Here is a 20947-nt window from a genome sequence, read left to right as displayed (position 1 = left end):
GCTAATTTTACCATGGCCTACTAGCTTGCTATACTTTTTCTTTGCTAAGCTAGCTTGTTAGCTTCATTGGCTAACGCAGAATACGTCACGTAAAACTTCTTCCGAGAATATAAACACAGATAAATGCTCACTTATCTCCAAGCTGGTCCACATAGCCTGTAGAAGTTCCGTGTAATACTATGCGTTAAACGTCTTCCGGAACGCTATTTTGTGTCCAACTCTGCCTGGGCCCATAACCTGTTGAGCTGGGTTGTGCAATCTTATTCTTGCGTATGGGGAATAAGTAAAGCTTGAATCGGTTTTCTCTTTAGATTTTAACGTTAGGCATATTTATTTAGGCAAACACAGCAGGTCTTAGCTCTCTACTATGACTACCGACTCTTACAACACACAGTCGCACACTTTCAACGCACACTGTCGCACACTGAGAACTTGGCGACGTCACATCTGAATGTACCGTAATACAACGAGTAAGGGCGCCACCAAATAAGAACACATAACAGAATTTCTCTCGTTTTTCTAAGACTCACTCTGTATGGACTGGCGGGCTGTCCAGGGTGTCTCCCTGCCTAATGCCCAATGACTGCTGGGATAGGCTCCAGCATCTCCACGACCCTGAGGGCAGGATAATCAGTTTGGATAATGGATGGATGGATGTTATTTGGGGTGTTTTAACTGTGCGTTCTCCCTCATGCCTCTTGGCACACAGAGAGCTTTTTCTCTCCTACTCTGCTCTATGCTGGACTGTTAGCAGTGTTTAACCAGATGTGGAAAGAGCAGCAAAATATTCCATTCTTAGCATTTCCGTAGTATCCATGAGCAGCAATATATTCCATTCGTTAGCATGCGAAAAATGTGGAACGAGCTGGACCCGTTGCGCCGATTCGTTTTGAAAGGGCAATGGCCAATGGGGAAACTCCCACTTCTTGTCACTAGTTGTCACCGCCTCTATAGGGACCACATCTGCCATGAGTCACCCGCCATCCAACAGTGTCACCTTTGCAGCAGTGACATTAAGATTTCATCAGTGGTTATTGAGCTGGAAGACTTAATTTCTTTCATCGCTGGCCGCTAGTTGTTTCTAGGTTTCTATTAAGTTGATACAACAGGATGGCTTAACATGATTTACGTGTTTTCAAAATGACAAAATTCTTTGCCAAATCTGTTAAAATTTACCATTTTTTTTCTCTTGGGAGAGCATGCCCCCAGACCCTGCCAGAGTATTTAGGTTCTCCCAAGCACAGCTATAAAAACATCTGTGGGGCCCTTGAATCAATTTGTACCTACAGCGCCCCCAAAAGTAAAAGGACAGCACTGCTCCAATTACTAAGTTCTTTGGGTCACCACAGCTTGTAGAGATTTTTGTTTTTTGTGCGTATCAAAATCAATCACACGTCACCTAATTTGGCTGACCAATCGTGTAACTTCAGCGATGTCGTTGATCACCTGATCCTGCGATCGTGTAACATGATCACTCTAAACATGATCACGGACAAACACTGGGGTTTGTAGGCCATGTCAGCTATGTGAGTCAACATGAGCTTGTTGTTATTCTAATGGATATGCGCACAGCGGATCTACACAATGTGCATGACCGGACAAACACGAGTCTCATTGGTGCAGGTTAGTCATGTTTGTTCAGAGGCTGTTTACAGGAGATGAGCTTGTGACTCTCAAGACTCCCCATTACTGATAGCATGCTTAGACAAGAGCAACTCAATCTCAACGAACCTCAGCCATTTCTCATGTAGGCCACACAAGTCACATAATATTGAACGACACCCAAAGAGATGATGAAAAAAGGGTCATTTCAAAAAAGTAATAGCTGTTAAAGAAAATGACGGTTTCAGTGGCTCCCCCCCAAAAAGTTTTATTTCTGCCTATAGTCATTGGTAAAGGTAAAGGGCAAACTGAGATCGGTTAAACCTGAGACTTACATAGTGAGCATCATCAGGTCACGCAGACATCATCATTCCCGTCTTGCATGGAAAGATGAAGAAGAGAAAGGATTGTGTGTGCATGTGTGTGTATCATGATACATATACAAACTGATGAAGATGAGGCTGTAGTTCTCCATACAAAAGGTCATTACTTAAAAAAAAAGTCAAAAATCGATCAATGCTTAAATCACTGTGGTAACAGATGTGGGCAAAGACTGGCTGGATACCTTCTGGAGAGTCGACAGCACTTTGAATCAAATCAGTCTCATGTTTAATTGTCCGCTTTCGTGTATTTGAATATTTAAAGCCACCCGCCTCTTCTCTTTTAGCCTAGGATTTGGCACTGCATTGGCCATGCAGATGGGAATAGATGCCTGACCTCCCTTTCATCGGCAAACAACTTCTTCTCCGGGTAGCAAAATACAGGGGGGCTAAAGGAAAGATGAGTAGAGATCTTTGAGGCTTCTTTAATACTCTTGCGCTCTTCCCTCCTTCCATTTTGTCCTTGTCGTCTGTTCATCGCTTAAAATGGGGGCTTGGCATGAGCTGTACCTCCATCCTTCCCCAGCCCTCCACATCTGACCAAATTCATTAAAAGTTCTCCCCTCTGTCTTTGGCTCCAAGCTCCGCATTTCCATTTCCCCCATGTCATCTCTTTATGTGTGCTCTTGCGCATGTGTAAAGAAAGGAGGAATTCTATATTTAAGCAACATTATGAATGATGGACCCTGTCTAGTAGGTCCTCCTACAGTTGTGTTACCTCCCCGTCCACTGATGTTAATTGCTCCGTTGCACTCTGAGGCTTGTCGCTCTTTATTGTGTAGAAATGTCATTTTTTCACATCAGGAAATTATGTAAGAGTGCTGAGAGAATGTTAATATTTCTATTATGTTCGTTTTCGCCCGACCTATATTTTAGTACCACTTTACAACCCTGGCCGAGGTAGTTATTTTCACATTCTGCCTGGCAGCACTTTTGCCCGAGGGGTCTCTGAAATTATGCAGAGGAACGGTGGGGAAAGTCATTTTCGACTGTGATGGGGGGGGGGGGGGGACGCTGTATGTACATTTATTTCAGGCCAATTGAGTGCTGTTTCCCCCTATTAACATATGCATGAATATGCTTGTTTGTGTACCAAGTGTCTGCGTGTGGTTGTGACACATGTTTGCAGCGACTGCATCAGGCAGCAAGTGTGCGCGTCTCTCTGTGTTGTGCATTTGGATTGCACGCGAGGCCAAGTGCGTAAACCCGTCCCGGCTGCATGAAATGCATCTTACTTGATCATTTCCACGTTTGGGCACACAGGAAGTCCAGGCCGGTTTTCTAAAAGAGTCTCCCCCCATGTGCAAACTACAGATAAACCTTTCCCCAGCAGCCACATACTCCAACAACACGGCCCCAGAGTCTTTCAGCCTCCCAGAAAGGGCTCCGTACATGTGCTCTCCCATTCACTGGTACAGGGACAGAAAGAAGGAAAGCAGCCATAAATAAAGACGTTTGTGTAATTTGTAATTATCCCCCTTCTTTCATAAGTCATGACAAAATATTTGTCTGCTCATCTGGTTTAAATTGAGCCGCTAATGACTGCAAAGAGCAATGTGGTAATGTGTGTGTGTGTGTGTGTGTGTGTGTGTTTGCGTGTGACTGTCAGGAAGGTAGGGGAAATACTAATGGAGTCTTTTCATTAGCGAGGCTGTTTTTAACATTTGATGCACACAAACACACACTCACGCACAAAATATAAATGCGAGGCTCTTACTAGAACACTGTCGAGACTCTTCCTTTAAAATGTCTCCAATATGTCACCCCTACACACACACACACACACACACACACAAACACACACTTTTTGTTTTCTGCGGCTGATCTTTGGGCTTTTAGGTCTTGCGTGGATAAAGTCAGATTTAAGGAATAGAGTAAAAAGTAAAAAAAAAAAAGAGATGGTTGTGACAAGAGTGATAGGGCTGTCATGAGGGTTGCATTATCATGATGTTGGCTAACCTTTTACTGGTCAAACTTTTTTTTTTGTTGTTGACAAAATGGCCTGACCATCCCCAACAGGAATAGGCCACTAACCCACAAAACTAGGCAGCAGAGGTGCTGGTCCGTGATAGTCTCCACTATATTTCTATCCGTTTCTCCTATGTGCACCTGCGCGTGAACACATGCACGCACCCACACACACACAAATTCAGAATCAAATCTAAAATTGTGCTGTAGAACTGGGTCGTGTTGCAAGTATGAAGGTGAGTGGATGACGAGAACGTAGAAAAAGAACAAAAACGGCAGAGCAGATGACTGAGCGGGCGCGGGAATGAGCGAGAAGATGGAGGGGGGCAACATCACCAGCGAGGAAGAAGACATATGAAGAAATGGTGGTTGAATGAACAGAATCTATGTGTGAAACTGAATATATATATATATATATATATATATATATATATATATATATATATATATTTTTTTTTTTTTTTTGTGATTCCATGTATGTGAATTACATGTCGACAGCGGTATGCTGTGCTAGGTTGAGCACTTGCCTCCCTGTTTGAAGATAATTACTACTCCCCCCCGTGCATACATATCATAACATGTATTATTGAGACACCTCTGCAATGCTGCTTACTTCTTGGCTTCTTCTGCAGCGCACTGTGTTGTTAATCCCTGGTCCCAATTCAAAATAAGATCCTCTTCGAATCTCCACGCAAGTATTACAACCCAACCTCGAAAATGGGGAATAACAAAGAAGTTTAGAAGTTACTCGGTAATTAAATTTGAGAAATTAGTCTGTCGCATGTTTCAGTAGTTCTTGTAGCGAGGGTGAAATACTGCAGATGACAGTAAGGGGATTTTTCTCTTGAATGAATAAATCAAAGATGACTTTCAGAATAATCTCTTAACATTTAAAATCCTTGCAGTCGTGAAATTATAACCCTGAGATCAGCTTTGCAGATATTCAGCATGGCTGCAAATAAAGAATTCATCTGATAATCACTTAATCTAAAATATGAATATCTTGGGAGAAATATTAAAATAAATAAATAAATAAAATGAAGTTGATGTACGGAATAACTCCTCTAACTGCAAAATGCGATGAAAACACAACAGCACTGCATTCAGACCTCTATGATTCTGGCTACCCTACTGAATGAGACTGGGCCCAAAAATGTGCTTTGCTGCTCTTGGTTAGACTAAAAACAATCTAATATTTATTGGACTATTATTTAATTGGTTCGTGACTGTAATGGAGGAATTTATGGAAAATAAATGTGTCATTTATACTAACTAATGTACTGTACATTGAAAAAATTTTCATTACCATTACATTTTTCCAAAGTTGTTTATAGCAGCTCAAGGACAAACCTAAACAGTGATTTTTTTAACAAACCTAAACAGTGACCTTTTCATTGTCATCGTACATCATAAGCCTCTTGTAGACCAAATCCTGGAATATTCCTGGATTTCAAATCCTAGGTGTTTTGGTAATATTCCCTTTCAAACCACAAAATCAATTCCCCTCACTTCTTGGAAAGATCCCCTTCCAATAAACCAACAAATACATGGATTGGTTAGACAGAAATAGATTGCTCCAATATGTTGCTTTTTTAATATACTGGCAAATATTTGTACAGCATGCCATTGGCTCGTTGCCATCGTTATCAAACTAGAGCCATTCTGCAGCTTTGTGCAAGAAATTGGGTGAACTATTAGCTGTGAAAATGAGATGCCCCTGTCTTTACCTTTGTCAGATATAACACATTTTCATTCATTGCATATTTAAAGTGGCAATCACAAATATTCTCATTTAATGAAATATTCATTAAGTTACTATATTTTTCTGAACAAGGTAACTCAATGATGATTCAGCCTATTGAATGCTGGTAAAAACCTTTTCATATGCAGTAATACGGAGAAATACAAATGTGTCTGTTGCAACATTCCTGCTAAAAAGCCCAAGTGTTGCAAAGGCGGTTTTTCATCACCCAGCAGTGGTTGATCCACCGGAGAACCACAGAACAAACGCTCTGTATTTTGGTGATGTGGTGAATTAACTAGCGGTTGCGAAATGACTCCTGGGAAGTATATGCCAAAAAAGAATGCAACCGGAATCTTCAAGATTGCCACTTTAATGTAATGTTGTCAGTCACAAGATGTCAAACATGCAGTTCCCATGAATCTGCAAAGCCTGTTCAGACAGACACAATTCAGACAGACATGGATAATGTTGTGCAAATATCTAGGTAAAGTGCTGTTCCGTACCGTGGATTTGTATTCTTGGATTTTGAGCCATAGAGCTGTTAAGACCACATGTGGTCTCTGTAAAAACCTGGGACTTCAGTTTGGTCTGAAAAAAGTATACTTGAGATTACTTTGACAAAAGAGATAGAGCGTAAAAGGGAGTGGGCCAAGCATTGAGCCCAGAGGCACGCCAGTTGTGATCTGTGAACCCTCTATGACACATAGTAGGATTTGGAGCACTTTAGAACAGTGCCAACAACGCCCATGTCCTGTAGTGCGACAGTAGAATCTGATGATTGACTGTGTTAAATGCAGCATTTAAGTCGAGGAGGATGATGAGTGGAATATTGCACCTTAGCCAACTCAATTAATTCATATTGCACTTAAGTCAAGATGAGAGTGAGCTATTGTTTCCACTGCCGGGAAATTGTTGAGAGCTCATATGTGAACAGCACTCTTCTTTTGATTTATATGTTTTGTTGATGTCATAATAAAAACATGAGATCCAATATATTACATGCAGTGAGCCCTAATATTAATGGTAGAAAAGGTAGAAACTAATTACTAACCTAAACGTGGCCATATTGTAAACAAACACTTTCGACTCAAAAAGGCTGCATGAATACAAAGTGAGGCCTGATATATGGAACCAAAGAAACTAAAATGTAAGCATGTATTCAGAAAATCAAGTCTGCCCACAGTGTGCAATGCTCCTAAAGGGTATTCACACATCTGTGGTTCAGCTGGAAGGATAAAAATGAGAGCGCACATCAAAATGTGTGATGCACCAGAGCTTTATTTGTAAAATGGCTGGGATCACCGCATAAAAACAGATGTCAAATAATTTCTTGCATGCATGTGCACAAAGTAGTGGGGGAAGTTTTGGCAATCATGTTTGCTGTGTCAGTGGGACGTAGAAACAACCAATTTGGCTTATGAAGACAGTTAGTTTTATTACTTTCAAGTTGTCATTACAAGACAGAGAAAGTAATACAGGAAACTCTAGACACCAGTGGTGATAAATATTCATACATGGGGTGGCAAAAGGGACAGCCCCCTCCCCCCCAGAGAGTTATTGCAAGTGACAATACCACTTATAATTCCTAATGCACCCCCATCTCAACAGCTCCCATTGTGTCAAAATAAATAAAAATATCCTGCCCCCAACAAGGGCCACCACAATGCTGTCCAGTGGGCATCCTATGGCTCTGGGCTCTGAAGAGTTCTGTGCCCGCCCCCCCCCAGTCTGTTCTACTACCAGGTAGTCATAGAAATGACAAATGTCTGATCTTCTATGAAATATCACTTGCATGGGGGAACATTAATCGTTGGGGAAGGGGGGGGGCAGGGAGTTTTGTACTTGGAAATTTAGGGGTGCTTGAACTGAAGTCCGGTGAAAAATCATTGTCAACAAAAGTATTTCCATATCAGCTGGTGATCTGTATAGGGCTACCTAGGTTGGCAAGTGGGATGGCAAGGCTGTTTTTTTTTAGGAGTGGTTGCTGCCAACCCGGTGACTTCAGCACTGCTGAGTAATGATGTTATTTGTTGCCATTTGTTTCATTTGCCACCACTTCCATATGCAATCTAAGTTATTTATCACATGCGACATTGCTCAGCATAATAGATATAAAGTAGAGGTTAGCAGTTATATTGCTTATGTGTCATGTATTTCACTATGTCTGATACACACAAACGGCATTAATGCATACACAGACACCTGGCATGCATTCATATAGACACAAAACAGAACAAATTTGTGTATGGGCTACACACACACACACACACACACACACACACACACACTAACTCATATTCATTATAGCATACACACACACCAGCACACTCGTGCTTACAGAAACACTCAACAACGCATCTTGTACACCAATGAATAAAATGCTGTTGATTTGTTACGATCAGGTGATAACCACTATTTTTCACGGTGACTGATAAAAAGAATGTCCCCTGGGTCCCAGTTTCAGGGAGGAGAAGATTAAGGAAATATATCGTTAGATAGCTATAGAAATTCACAAAGCACACAAAATGCAGAGCTTTTGCACCCACGGCATCTAAATGTCACATCAGTGTTCTAAAATTGATTTTCATAATGACTTTTCCATCAGATTATATAGTGAGATATCTGTGCCTGTGCACCCCCACTGGACACATGCATCCTCAGATGACTCAGTCAAATTATTTAAGCCGAACTATGCAGCCTCAACAAATATCCTTATCTGTGACCTCAGGGAGTTCAACCTTGTCTGCCCGTCAGTAGGTACAAGTTTCATTATTTTTGTTTTGTCTTGAGACGGATGCCAACCAACTCTGATCTTTTAAAACCCGTAGAGGATCACCAGCTGTTTTAATCCTGATCAAATTCAAGTGCCTCCTTTGAGCAAGAAAAACAAATTTGAGTTCGGTAGGTAGAATGCAAAACTAGCCTCTGCCCTTTAACAAACATGTGCCTGCTTTGCGCATTGACCGGAGTTTTTAATCAAGCATTCCCTTCAAATCAGATGTCTGCTCTTTGAGTTACAAGGGTCCAAACTACAAACAAACAAACCCCAACCCTTGAGATCACTACCCCGCCTCCTTGTTGACCTTGCGAGTGTATTTCTTGTTGGGGGATGTAGCGTTGGAATACATAGTTCTACATTATTACGCGCGAGTCTGTTTGTGTGGGTGTGCGTACGCGCGAGTGCGCGTTGAACGAGTTTGTAAGTGTGTTCACGAGTGCCGTTTTGGCGGCTGTCACAGTCCTGTGAGATGTTCTCATCATCACTTCAACGGCTTTGTGGCATCCTCAAGAGAGACGTGCCTCATGGAAGGCAGAGCCCTCGCTATCCAACGCTCCCACTTATTCGACGCAATGTTGTCAAAAGCCTTCAAAAAGTGTGACCCCTGATCAAGCTGGACCTGCCTTGCTAGAAACCAAAACAATCCGTGACAAACATCCTAACCAGCCCGACTTGAAAGCAAATGTGAAACCTGAAAAGTGAGAGGAAAGGAGAGAGAGCAAGAAGATGTCGGCTGGAAAAAGGATCGTGAACAGAGAATATGTTTTTGTGGTGGGCAGCCTTCTCAGGAGTGAACTTTACAGAGGGGCCGTGGTAAAAGTCACATAGTCACATGAATGCTGGTCAAATATTGATCTTCTCTATACTTGTTTGCTCGTCGAAGTCATCAGGAAAACCTGGTGAATGTCATGGAGTCATGGGATTTCCTAATAGGAATTCTTGCCTTGAGGAAGGTGTTTTCTAAACCAGTAATTGTGCCAAGGTTCTGGAACGATACTAGAATGAAGCATCTGGTCCTTGAAAGCAGTGGTTCTCAACCTTTTCGAGTCACTAACCCCCAGAATAATCAGGTTGGTGTTTGCGACCCCAGCCCCCCCCCCCCAAATAGCACTGGGACATTTACCTCACAACACCCCGATGCAAACACATTGATCGCTCATAAACTGTCTGCCCGAGACTGTTCAGGGATTACTGTCATATAACACATGAAAACTAGCAAACTCACACAGGAAGACCACTGCTTTGCCCACAGACAGAACAACAACTAATTATGTGATGTCTACAAGACACAAGTTGTAATTTTGTAACGTTAATTACTGCTTGCAATCTCTTTATTTTGAATTGTATTGTTTGTTCGTTCAAACACATCACTTCCTGTCAGTCAGACACATCACTTCCTGTCGGTCAGACCAGGAAATGCTGGAAAGGCAGAGAAAGCCACATGTGTTAGTCAGTATGGGGATCCATTCGCATCAACAAGCAAGGACTGGCGAATCGATGTCTTTTCACTCCATGTCACTGCGAAGGAGTCACCAGTAAACGTTTCTTCAACTACTACGACGACTCTTTTCTTCATTTTGAGTGGAGTTTAGCTTCGTGTTTAGTCTGCGGCTCTCACGCCCTTACGAGAACACTAAAAATTCCACTTTGGCTTTAATTAGTGTTTTTAAACTTATTGAAATAATGGCACCACATGTGCACACACACATTTTGACTCTCACAGACACCCTCAATAAAACCTATTCTAAGGCAAATTATATCACTGGTACAGGCGGTGTAATGTAAAAACCACTCCCCAGTCCAAAATATGTTTTGTTTTGGTTTTTCTCCACAACCATCTGGCGATCCCTGGAAATTATCTCGCGACCCCATTGGGGGTCCCTGACCCCCATTTTGAGAACCAATGCATTAAATGACAGAGTCACTTTTTTAATCTAGATCTCATTAAAACATGATTGGGCAACATTTACTTGCTGGGCCTCAACACAGACCAGTAAGACTGTCGTTAAAGACTTCAGAAACAATTATCTGTCATTTTATCATACCATCACATAATATAAAATAATATGGTGTAAGAATATTTTTAATATAACAACAGTGGGTGTGTGTAACACAGCAGACGGTAGTAAATTGCCACATGCCATATTCACTTTCATCTAGTTTGCACTCCTGCACCTACTAAAGGCAACTACAAACTTGTGCAATTATCTATGCAACAGATTCTGAGTAAGTCTACTTACAGGATCTGTGCGATATTATTTACTACTGTGCAATGCTACATGCTTCCTGCCTCTGTCATGCCTCAGTGAAAGTTCTTACCAAAGTCTACTTACAGCACACTCCTATTTTATCACACCTTTAATACTGGTCATACTTGGGTCTGCATTCATACTCGTATTTTCCCTTTTTAAACATTATTTATGTTCATTTTAAATATCTAACCATATACTTAGCACTTTCTTAATGTACACTTCTCTTATGTTGCCGTGCACATGTGTACACACTATGTGTAACTGAGAGCAACAAGCCAAGTCCAGTTCCCTGTATGTGATCATACTTGACCAGTGAAAAGTGACTTGGCTTAATATCGCCATTTCGAAAACACTAACAATAGAGTCACGTATATTGGGGGGCGTCTAGGTACCGTGGCAGTCTATTCCGTTGCCTACCAACATGGGGATCGCCGGATCGAATCCCTGTGTTGCCTCCAGCTTGGTCGGGCGTCCCTATAGACACAATTGGCCGTGTCTGTGGGTGGGAAGCCGGATGTGGGTTTGTGTCCTGGTCACTGCACAAGCGCCTCCTCTGGTCAGTCGGGGCACCTGTTCGGGGGGAGGGGGCGGACTGGGGGGAATAGCGTGATCCTCCCATGCGCTACGTCCCCCTGGTGAAACTCCTCACTGTCAGGTGAAAAGAAGCGGCTGGCGACTCCACATGTGTCGGAGGAGGCATGTGGTAGTGTGGAACCCTCCCCGGATCAGCGGAGGGGGTGGAGCAGCGACCAAGACGGCTCTTAACAGTGAGGTAATTGGTCGGACACAATTGGGGGGAAGGGGTGGCACAGTGGCACAGAGGTTAATACAGTCGCCTCACAACAAGAAGGTCCTGGGTCCGAGTCCCGGGGTAGTCCATCCTTGGGGGTCATCCCAGGTCGTCCTCTGTGTGGAGTTTGCATGTTCTCCCCGTGTCTGCGTGGGTTTCCTCCGGGTGCTCCAGTTTTCGCCCACAGTCCAAAGACATGTAGGTCAGGTGAATCGGCATTACTAAATTGTCCCTAGGTATGAATTTGTGTGTGTGTGTGTGTGTGTGTGTGTGTGTGTGTGTGGGCCCTGTGTGATGGCCTGGCGAACTGTCCAGAGTGTCTCCCCGCCTACCACCCAACGACTGCTGGGATAGGCTCCAGCATGCCCCGTGACCTCGAGAGCAGGATAAGCGGTTCGGATAATGGATGGATGGAATTGGGGAGAAAAAGGGAGGGAGGGAGGGAGGGAGGGAGGGGACCCCCCCCAAAAAAAAGTCATGTATGTTTAAATATCTTCAATAAAGAGAAAACATCTACAATAACCTCCTTTCTATTAAATTAAAATAGCTTCATTTTCCACTTCCACAAATGTGTCCTCTCTGCTTAATTTGAAGCGGTCTCTGGGAGCATGTGACTGTAACTACTATAATTTTAAGGGACTGCATGGTCACAGGACTTCCTGCCCTCAAGGGCGGACGTCTACAGGTGGTTAGGATATACTGCGTCAGCTGTAAAAAGCTGTCCAAATCAGACCAGATTTTGTCCCTATTCAATACATATTCTGAATAAACACAATATAAAGAAGACATATTTGTCGTTACTCTGAGCCTCCTGTTTTTGAAGAGAAGCTATGTTGTAGCTTTTGAAGGCCTAAACAATTGCACACTGTACCAGCGAGAACATTCAGCCGAGGTCATCGGTAAAGTTTTTGTCTAAAACAATCCTTAATGATGCCCGAATAGATTTTCACGTGGTCTGGGCTCAAACATTCCCGACCTATCCCTTAACAAGCAGAATGAATTGCACTCGTGCTCAACTCGGTCCCCGGCAGCATCGCGTGTGCGCATGTGCGTGTGTGTACATTTGTAAGTGTATGTATGTTTGCATTTGTGCTAATGACATTGTGTATACAGCAGCTGCTCATAGCCATGTCACAATACACAACCCGGTACACAAGGTCTCCCCTTTTGCATCATGTGCCTCACCATCATGACTACAAACCACCAGGGTTGTCATTAAAGGTTTTTTTTTTGGCAACCGATCAGCAAAATCATGTGTGTGCCAGAGCTTTTTTTAGTGCAAGATGGACACACAACGGATAATCTGGGTTCTCTTTGCAGTTCACATTGTCAGTCTCGCCAGACGTAATTATACCCAGTGACCTGGGCTCACCTGCAGGAAATGAGAAAGCGCAACAGAAGAAAGTATGGCGACAGAACGAAAGAGCGGTCCAAGGGGCCTATCATAGACACGCTATGAATGAAGACAAAGATGAAATACTGTCTGATAACACAAAAGGGTGGAAAGAATATTAAAAAAAAAAACATCTCAACTATGTACAGATTGAGGCATATGCAGTAATGTACAGGGGGTGAGCCCAAAGCAGAATACCCTTTTTGGAAAGACCCAAATAGTAATTTCAGAATGAATAACAAATACTCCTGAACCCCAATAATAGAAAAAGAAAAAAAATGTGTTTTCTTGGGTGGGGGGCCTGATATAAGAGCTGAAATATATATATATATATATATATATATATATATATATATATATATATATATATATATATATATATATATATATATATATATTCCATCCATCCATCCATTGTCCAAACCGCTTATCCTGCTCTCAGGGTCGCGGGGATGCTGGAGCCTATCCCAGCAGTCACTGGGCGGCAGGCGGGGAGACAAATATAGCAATAAAGCTTTCAAAAACCACCACACACCGAATCAACACAAACACAATTATTAGAGGGCATGCATTTCAGTGTATTAACCTGCAGGCAGATTCGATTGTGGCGGTTTGATTGATTGGTGTCACGGGTGGTGTATTTTGACCTGGATCCTGTCAGAAGATGTCACTGTGCGGACTGCTGTTAGCTAGATGTAGCAGTGCCAAGCTTTAATTCGTGGATACACAAAAATGGTTCGTGAAGCCAAACAACAAAAACAGCCACCTTTTTCCTCAATGCCAGATGTCGGTAATTTGAATGCCATCTGCTGAAGTTAACCTATTGGCCCAACCAATTGACTTCCAACCCCTTGGCTGGCCTACCCAGCTCCAAAGAGAAACAAATACTGTCCGTTTGATGTAGTTGTGACAATGAACCAGCAGTGACAACAGTCAATAGCTTTGTCAATGCTGGCTCATTAGCACACCTAAATCAAACAGACCCATCGTTAACTTTTCTTTTTTTTTTGTGGCTGCAACTGTGTTTATCCTGCTATGCTTACATCATCTGGCCCCAAGATCAGCTCAGCACAGCACTAGTTTGTTACCTTTAGATAGGACTAGCAAACTCCAAAAAAGTGGAATAGCCTTTAGTTGCTCTTTAAAAAGGATGCTGCATTTCATTATGCTTGTCATAAATCTAGCTCCTGTGGGAAAGAGGTTGCGTTCGTCACCTCTGGCTACAACAGCTGGCGCCAGTCTGTACCTTTTACTGTCTCCTCATTTGAAGCCTTGGCCATCTCTGCGGACCGCATGTAATATCTCTGGCCTCGTTTAGTGATTAGTGGTGAAACTAGCTGTGTAAAACAAGTAATGCAGAAGTATAACTGGCTGTAATGTTTGGCTCTAATATTGCCACCTGCTTATCGGTTCACCCGTATATCCTACTTCAGGTTACTGTTCTCCACCATAAGGGTGTAATGGGATGAGTATGGTATAAAATTCATGTACGTATCGTATGTATGTAAGATATAAATAATAAAATAAATAAACAAATAAAAAAGCTATAGATATGTAAGACATATATGCATCGTATGTATGTAAGATATAAATAATAAAATAAATAAAAAAGATATAAATATGTAAGACATATATCTATCATATGTAAGATATAAATAATAAAATAAATAAATAATAAAGATATAAATATGTAAGATATGTATGTATCGTACATATGTAAGATATAAAATGTTCAGTCTATGGCAGCTATCAGTGGCAATGAATTATGTGTAAATGCAAATATAAATGAATAGAAACACAAGAACAATTAATTGTATCGTCCCAAAACAAAAATAATACAGATACTGTATGGTATCGTACTGAACCTCACAGGATATACAGTGGGTAACAGGTGGTGTGGCATTGTACATTTTTAATTCTCTGACTGCTGGTTTATGTGAGGAAGACTGTATGGGAGGAAATAACAAAGGTTTCAAAAACATAGCAGCAGAGCACAGGACAGAAAAGATCAGAACTATACAAATGAGCACACACACACTGAAACACTGGCATGGGTGCACGTGCACAAACACACACACACGGCCACACAAAGCACAATATTGCATGAATTTTTGTGCTGTTAATCGAGCGGTAGTAGTACTTGGTCCCTGGTCCATGTTGACCTGTTTGACCCTGCACCACTCCCTCTGAATTGAAGCCTCTGCAATGCTGTTTTCCTGTTCACTCGTTTTTCCTCTGTTCTACTTCCACATTCAACCTCCAAATTTCATGTAGTCTACCTTTCTTTCTTTCCTCATTTATTTATACATCTCCTCCGACACACATACAGGCACTCCAATGACAAACTCAAAAACACACACATGCACATATGTACAGTTCTCCCCCCCCCCCCATTCTTATCTGGAATCATCTCCCATACAGCAAATGGCCTAACTTTACTTTCCTCCCCTGTGTAAGTTGGTAATTGGAGCACCCCTTCACTTTCATCCATCCATCCATCCATCCATCCATTATCTGAACCACTTATCCTGCTCTCAGGGTCGTGGGGATGCTGGAGCCTATCCCAGCAGTCATCGGGCGGCAGGCGGGGAGACACCCAGGACAGGCCGCCAGTCCATCACAGAGCCCCCTTCACTTTCATTTATCCCCAATATCCCATAATATCCCAAACTCTAGCCCGAGGACATCCACAGGGACATTTCTTACAAATGTGAAATTTGTTCTTCAATATTTTCTCTTTTTCTGCTCAACTATATTTCAGAGAACGTCAAACTAATTTATCTTATTTAAGACACAAGTTCTGTGTGAGGATTTATAGTCTTCTCGTCTCCGTCTATCCAACCGAAAACCTTCAGGAATACAAAGAGTACGAGCGGAATGATGATAAAGAGAATTGTTCTCACCTCAGACTGAGGGTCAGCTGCTCGTCTTTAGCCCTCAGCAGGTCGCCCACTGAGAATGTGGCACTACCCAGGAAACTGCTCTGTGGAGTCAGACAAGCCAGAAGAAAAAAATAATAAAAACAGTGGCCTGTCAATGCAATACAAGTTATTTCAATGCCTAATGAGCACGTGTTCAATAAAAAAAAGTGTAGACATATCAAATCAAATCAATTTATTTGTATAGCCCAATATCACAAATTACCAATTTGCCTCAGTGGGCTTAACAGCAACACAACATCCTGTCCTTAGACCCTCTCATTGGATAAGGAAAAACTCCCTAAAAAAACCCTTTAACAGGGAGAAAAACTAGGAAGAAACCTCAGGGAGAGCAACAGAGGAGGGATCTCTCTCCCAAGACGGACAGCGTGCAATGGATGTTGCATAAAGAAAGAAAAGGTTTGACCTCAATATATTTCAAGGTCTATTGTGAAATTTACTAGTGGGAAATTTTCCTTCTCCTATACATGCAAAATCAACAGTTAAGTACCACACACAACATCTCAGGAAGCACTGTGAGCTACTGAGCTGCAAACCTAGTCCCTTCTACTGTGTGGCATTGTGTTGACATAAGGCATAGGGGGAAAAGAATGGATCCTCTCTCTCTCTCTCTCTCTCTCTCTCTCTCTCTCTCTCTCTCTCTCTCTCTCTCTCTCTCTCTCGCTCTCGCTCTCTCTCTCATCTCACTATTCTGACAACATCTGGTTGCTGCAGGGGAAATGTGAATGGGGGTGTCAACACAGAAGAACTGGGTCATGGCAAGTGAGGTACAGAACAAGCCCATCAATAATGAAAAGAGACGGGCCATGTTCACAACACACACACACACACACACACACACACACACACACACACACACACACACACACACACACACACCTGCATCCGAAAACGCCTATACACAAATTACATGTAAGCAATCTCTCCCCCCGGCAGGTAAGAGGCCCTTAAAGTCAGGAGTTATGGGTGCCTTGTTTCCGGAGAGGAGGGGTAGGATTAGCAAGGACTCGGGCTACTTTGAACAAAATTCACTGAGTGTGTACTGTAGTTAACAACACGTTAAAAATTCCCATCACACATTTCATTACAAGTCAAAGAAAAAAACGTGTTTAACTAAATACAGCCTTTTGACAAAAGTTTAATTTCACAATGCTGTATTGATATGCTATCATTACCAGCTCGTTTAGGGGGAGGATAATAGATATTTTCCAAGGGTTTTTCAAAGATCATTAACTATGGCTTGGGAAAACACTAAAATAGCAAGAAGAGAGATAAAACCCTGAACAACCCGTGTCTGTGTGCACTCATTATTTTGTCTAACCCTGCTTACTTCATATCAGGGATGACGTGGGCTGGAGCCTATCTGGGAGGGAAGCTCCTTGGACAGGGTCGCCAGCCTATCCCAGGGCCCACAATACCAATCACTCACACTCACACACACCAATTTTGATTCTCCTGTTTACCTGGCATACTCATCTTTGGATTGTGGCGGGAAAATGGGAGTAACTGAACGAACCCCATGTAAACACAAGAACGGCGTGTAATCCCCAACTAGAAGGGCTGGGGTTGTACCAAGGATCTTGCTGTGAGGCAAAAAATGCTGACCTTTTACACTTTCGCTCATCACATTTCTGTCAAAAGCATTATTCATCACAACTTCTCTCTCAGAACGGAAAAGGCTTCCATTTCACGGTATACTGACTGACGCTGTTCAGAAATACATCTTCTGATGCACCTGGACACATCATCAGCGAGAGGGAGAGGGTCACAGTTTCCCCTACGGAGAAGCAGAACTTGTCTGTCACTTTTCCTCCCTTCAGGATCAGAGATCTTGACTTGGCCAGCATGAGATTCATCCTTGTCAAGGCCAGGAGTTTCTCTAAGCACCTCCAGGTCCATCTGCTCCCAGCTGGCGCTGATGCTATTCTGACAGTGAGTTCATTTGTTAAGGTTCTGCTTGTCCGCTTGCAAATCTAAAGCTTGGACAGGGGTCTTCATCACTCCGCTCCAGCTGACTCCACTAGCATGTTCATGGACAGAGCGAAAATGATCACTGAAATAGTGCAGCCAGTAAGGATGTCTTCTCCTAACTGATGCCAGTGTTGCTGCCCCTTATGGGACTCTAAGACTGAAACTATCATGTTCAGTTCTTATGAGGTTTTTGATCTTTAGGGGACACGGTGCCAGTCAAGCGCAGTCCCAACAAGCCTGAAGGGGGATGAAACCAGCCTCTGCTAGGTTCAGCCACAACATACCGAGTCACCTTTCCTCTTGCAAGCCTCTCCTATGAGTTGAGTGGCGGCCCTCATACACTCCAGGCATCGCTGAACCCTTTGAATGTCCCCCATCTGCACTGAAGTGTCCATGCTAAGCTAGGGCTAAAGACTGTTTAGGTAATCGAGCAATGTATCAAGTACTGAGAGATGGGGGGGGAAATAACTTTTAAGTGTTTTATTCAATGTCATATAAGATTCAATCTGCTCTTCAATAACACTCTGGTTCCCCCCTATTGCCCACTTTAATGTAACATCTCCCTCTTTGCCATATACGTTTTTATTTCTGGTCCAGGTTCTTCTGTTGTCCTTGTTTTATTACATCTTTTAATGTGAGGTGTCCTTGAGTGCATGGAAAGGCACAAATCAAATATAATCATAAATTTATAGTCAGGATGCTTTCTGCAGAGGTGCTGCAGCATGGACATTTTGCTATTGTGGTAAGCAAGTTCACTTCACCGCCTTTTCTTTGCGTTTCAGTTGAATATGGTCCCAAACTTTCCCAGATTTTCTGCTGTTTTTTGTTTTTTTTTGCCTCCTGTCTCTTCTTTGAGTTCATTTGTGCCTTTCTAAACTTTTCTGACTCAAATAATCTGCTGCATCATTAACCTGTGTCTATCCATGCTTGTTCAGAAATGAACTCAGAGATGAAAATACGTTTTGAGGCAGTAAATTGTTATTAAATCGGAATTTGAGTTACTCGATTACTCGCGACAACCCTGGTGGGTGTAAGAATTATTCACAAGCTAGTCTGACCAGCCTTGATGCATAATTCTGAGGAGTATTTTCCGTCAGCACTCATGAGGAGAAACTGCTCAGTCTATTTCTCCAGGTTCTGGGATGCCCCCTGCTAGTCGCTGCTGTGTTGGCACCTTGCCCCATTCAGCAAATACATTCAGCATATTCCTGAAGTCTTAATAGTGTCAGTATACTATATAGGGTACTCCACTTCCTCCTAGTGCTGAGCTGGAGCCGCTTCTTCAGACTTATGTCCCGTCTCTCCGAGAGCCTGCTCTCTGCTGAAGTTGCTGAAAGTATCATTGAGTCGGTGGTTGATCTACTCTCTGGAGTACTCCAGGTGGTGTCTTACTAGCATCCTGTAAGGCTGGGTACATACTACAGGATATTTGTCCCAATTTTAGGCCCGACTGATGGCTAGCATAGCTGTTAAGTGTGTGATGCCTCCTCTTGGCCTAATCGTCTCGTGTATGCATTCTGACGAGTGAAAGAGAAAAAACAAACACACAAACAAACAAACAAAGTCTGTGAAATCTGCCCATATGTGTGCGATATCCCACGTTTTCAGTACCGGTTAGGATTTGACAAGTCCTCTGATGTGTGACCAGCCTAAGCTCCTGCATCAGCTGGTGGTTCATGGTGACCCATCTGTTCACTGAAAAGGGAGGCCCCAGAAGTGATCTTCTCTCCGTTGCCAAACCTCTCAGTCACAAGGTTGTCGACAACGATTGTCTACGTCGTCAGAAATCGTCCATCATTATCTGCTGCGGCAATACTGTCAAGCACTTCATCTGCATGCGTGTCAACATGCAGCCACTCTCTCTTTCAACTGGCTGCAGGCCACTTGATGCACTAGTACTCAGTTATTCTTCTAAAGCACGGGTAGGCAAACTTACCCAGAAAGGGCCAGTGTGGGTGTAGGTTTTTGTACCGACCAAGCAGTTGCACACCTGATTCTACTGATCAACCAGTAGAGTCTTTGCTAAGGACCTTGATTAGTAGACTCAGGTGGGTAACTGCTTGCTTGGAACGCAAACTTGCATCCACACCGGCCCTCCCTGGATAAGATTGCCTACCCCCGTTCTGGTTCTCAATCCCATCAGGGACCAGTGGAGCTGCTGGTTTCCTATTCTGCCAGGTGGCAGTGAATCACATTCACATGTTGTTTCCAGGTCTAAACCCTCTCTGATAGGGGGCTGGAATAACTGACACAATAGGTGAATATTATTAACTGCCTGCGGGGTTATTCGAGTTCTGACTCGGAGATGATACTTGTGGGCTGCATCATTAGTACAAAGCCCACACGTTTCAAGGTAAATTCCTCTCATAATCTTGGATTTCTACAGACACTGTTCTGTGTCAGCGAGCCGTTTCTCGAGTTTGTCAACACGCGATCCGCTCAGCTGGAATGCTTAACTTCCTTTCCTATGCAGCTCCCCTGGGGGGGGGGGGGGGACCTCTCCTTAATAACTTCCCGTAGACTTTATCAGTGAAATTTTAAGTCATTACTGAAACTTTTCCCCCTGCACTAGCGCTTTAATATTCTTTAGATCTTCATATCCCAGTATGTAGAGAAGTCGGCAGCAGTAACACATATCCCTCGCACAGCCTACGACAAACGGCGGGGTCACATGGCCGAGGTCTTGAGACAAAGGTCAGAGATGAATTTATTGGGGCGGGTAAGTGAGGATGACAGATGAGAGCTGACACCCAAAAAGCAACACAGCACACAACTGTTGAATTCCTTATTATGAAGGCACGGAGGGGCATGACTGATTGGATGGATTTTAGGCTTAACAAGATAACATATTGATTCTGTCTGAAAAGAATTGTTTTAGCCTTCTGTCTTCCAGATTATAAAGTGCTCTCTCTCCCCCGCCACCTTCCTCCTTCCTGTCCTCTGCAATGCTGAAGTTGCGCGGTTGTCGCTGCTATTCTTGCAACCCCCTCTTCTTTCACTCTGTCACTTCTCTCTCTCTCTCATTCTTTGGTCCCCTGTATCAGACTAAAAAAAAAAGGCCATCCTGTCTGCTGACCTTTTATCCTGATCATTTCTTCCCAGAGCTCTTTTTCTTGCAACCCTTCGCGA

At 43.0% G+C, this 20947-nt stretch overlaps 1 protein-coding gene across 1 annotated transcript in view; it reads right to left on the bottom strand.

Annotated features, from left to right (window-relative positions):
* The window catches only part of inpp4b (inositol polyphosphate-4-phosphatase type II B), a 221129-nt gene that overhangs the window by 144046 nt on the left and 56136 nt on the right, over window positions 1–20947 (bottom strand). The window contains exon 5 of the mRNA XM_056279773.1: window positions 15812–15891. Within this exon, the coding sequence (XP_056135748.1) occupies window positions 15812–15891 (80 nt within the window). The remainder of the gene's footprint in view (window positions 1–15811; window positions 15892–20947) is intronic.

This window comes from Lampris incognitus, chromosome 5 (assembly GCF_029633865.1).
Source record: "Lampris incognitus isolate fLamInc1 chromosome 5, fLamInc1.hap2, whole genome shotgun sequence".
NCBI lineage: Eukaryota > Metazoa > Chordata > Actinopteri > Lampriformes > Lampridae > Lampris > Lampris incognitus.
This window is presented reverse-complemented; position numbering and strand designations above follow the sequence as displayed.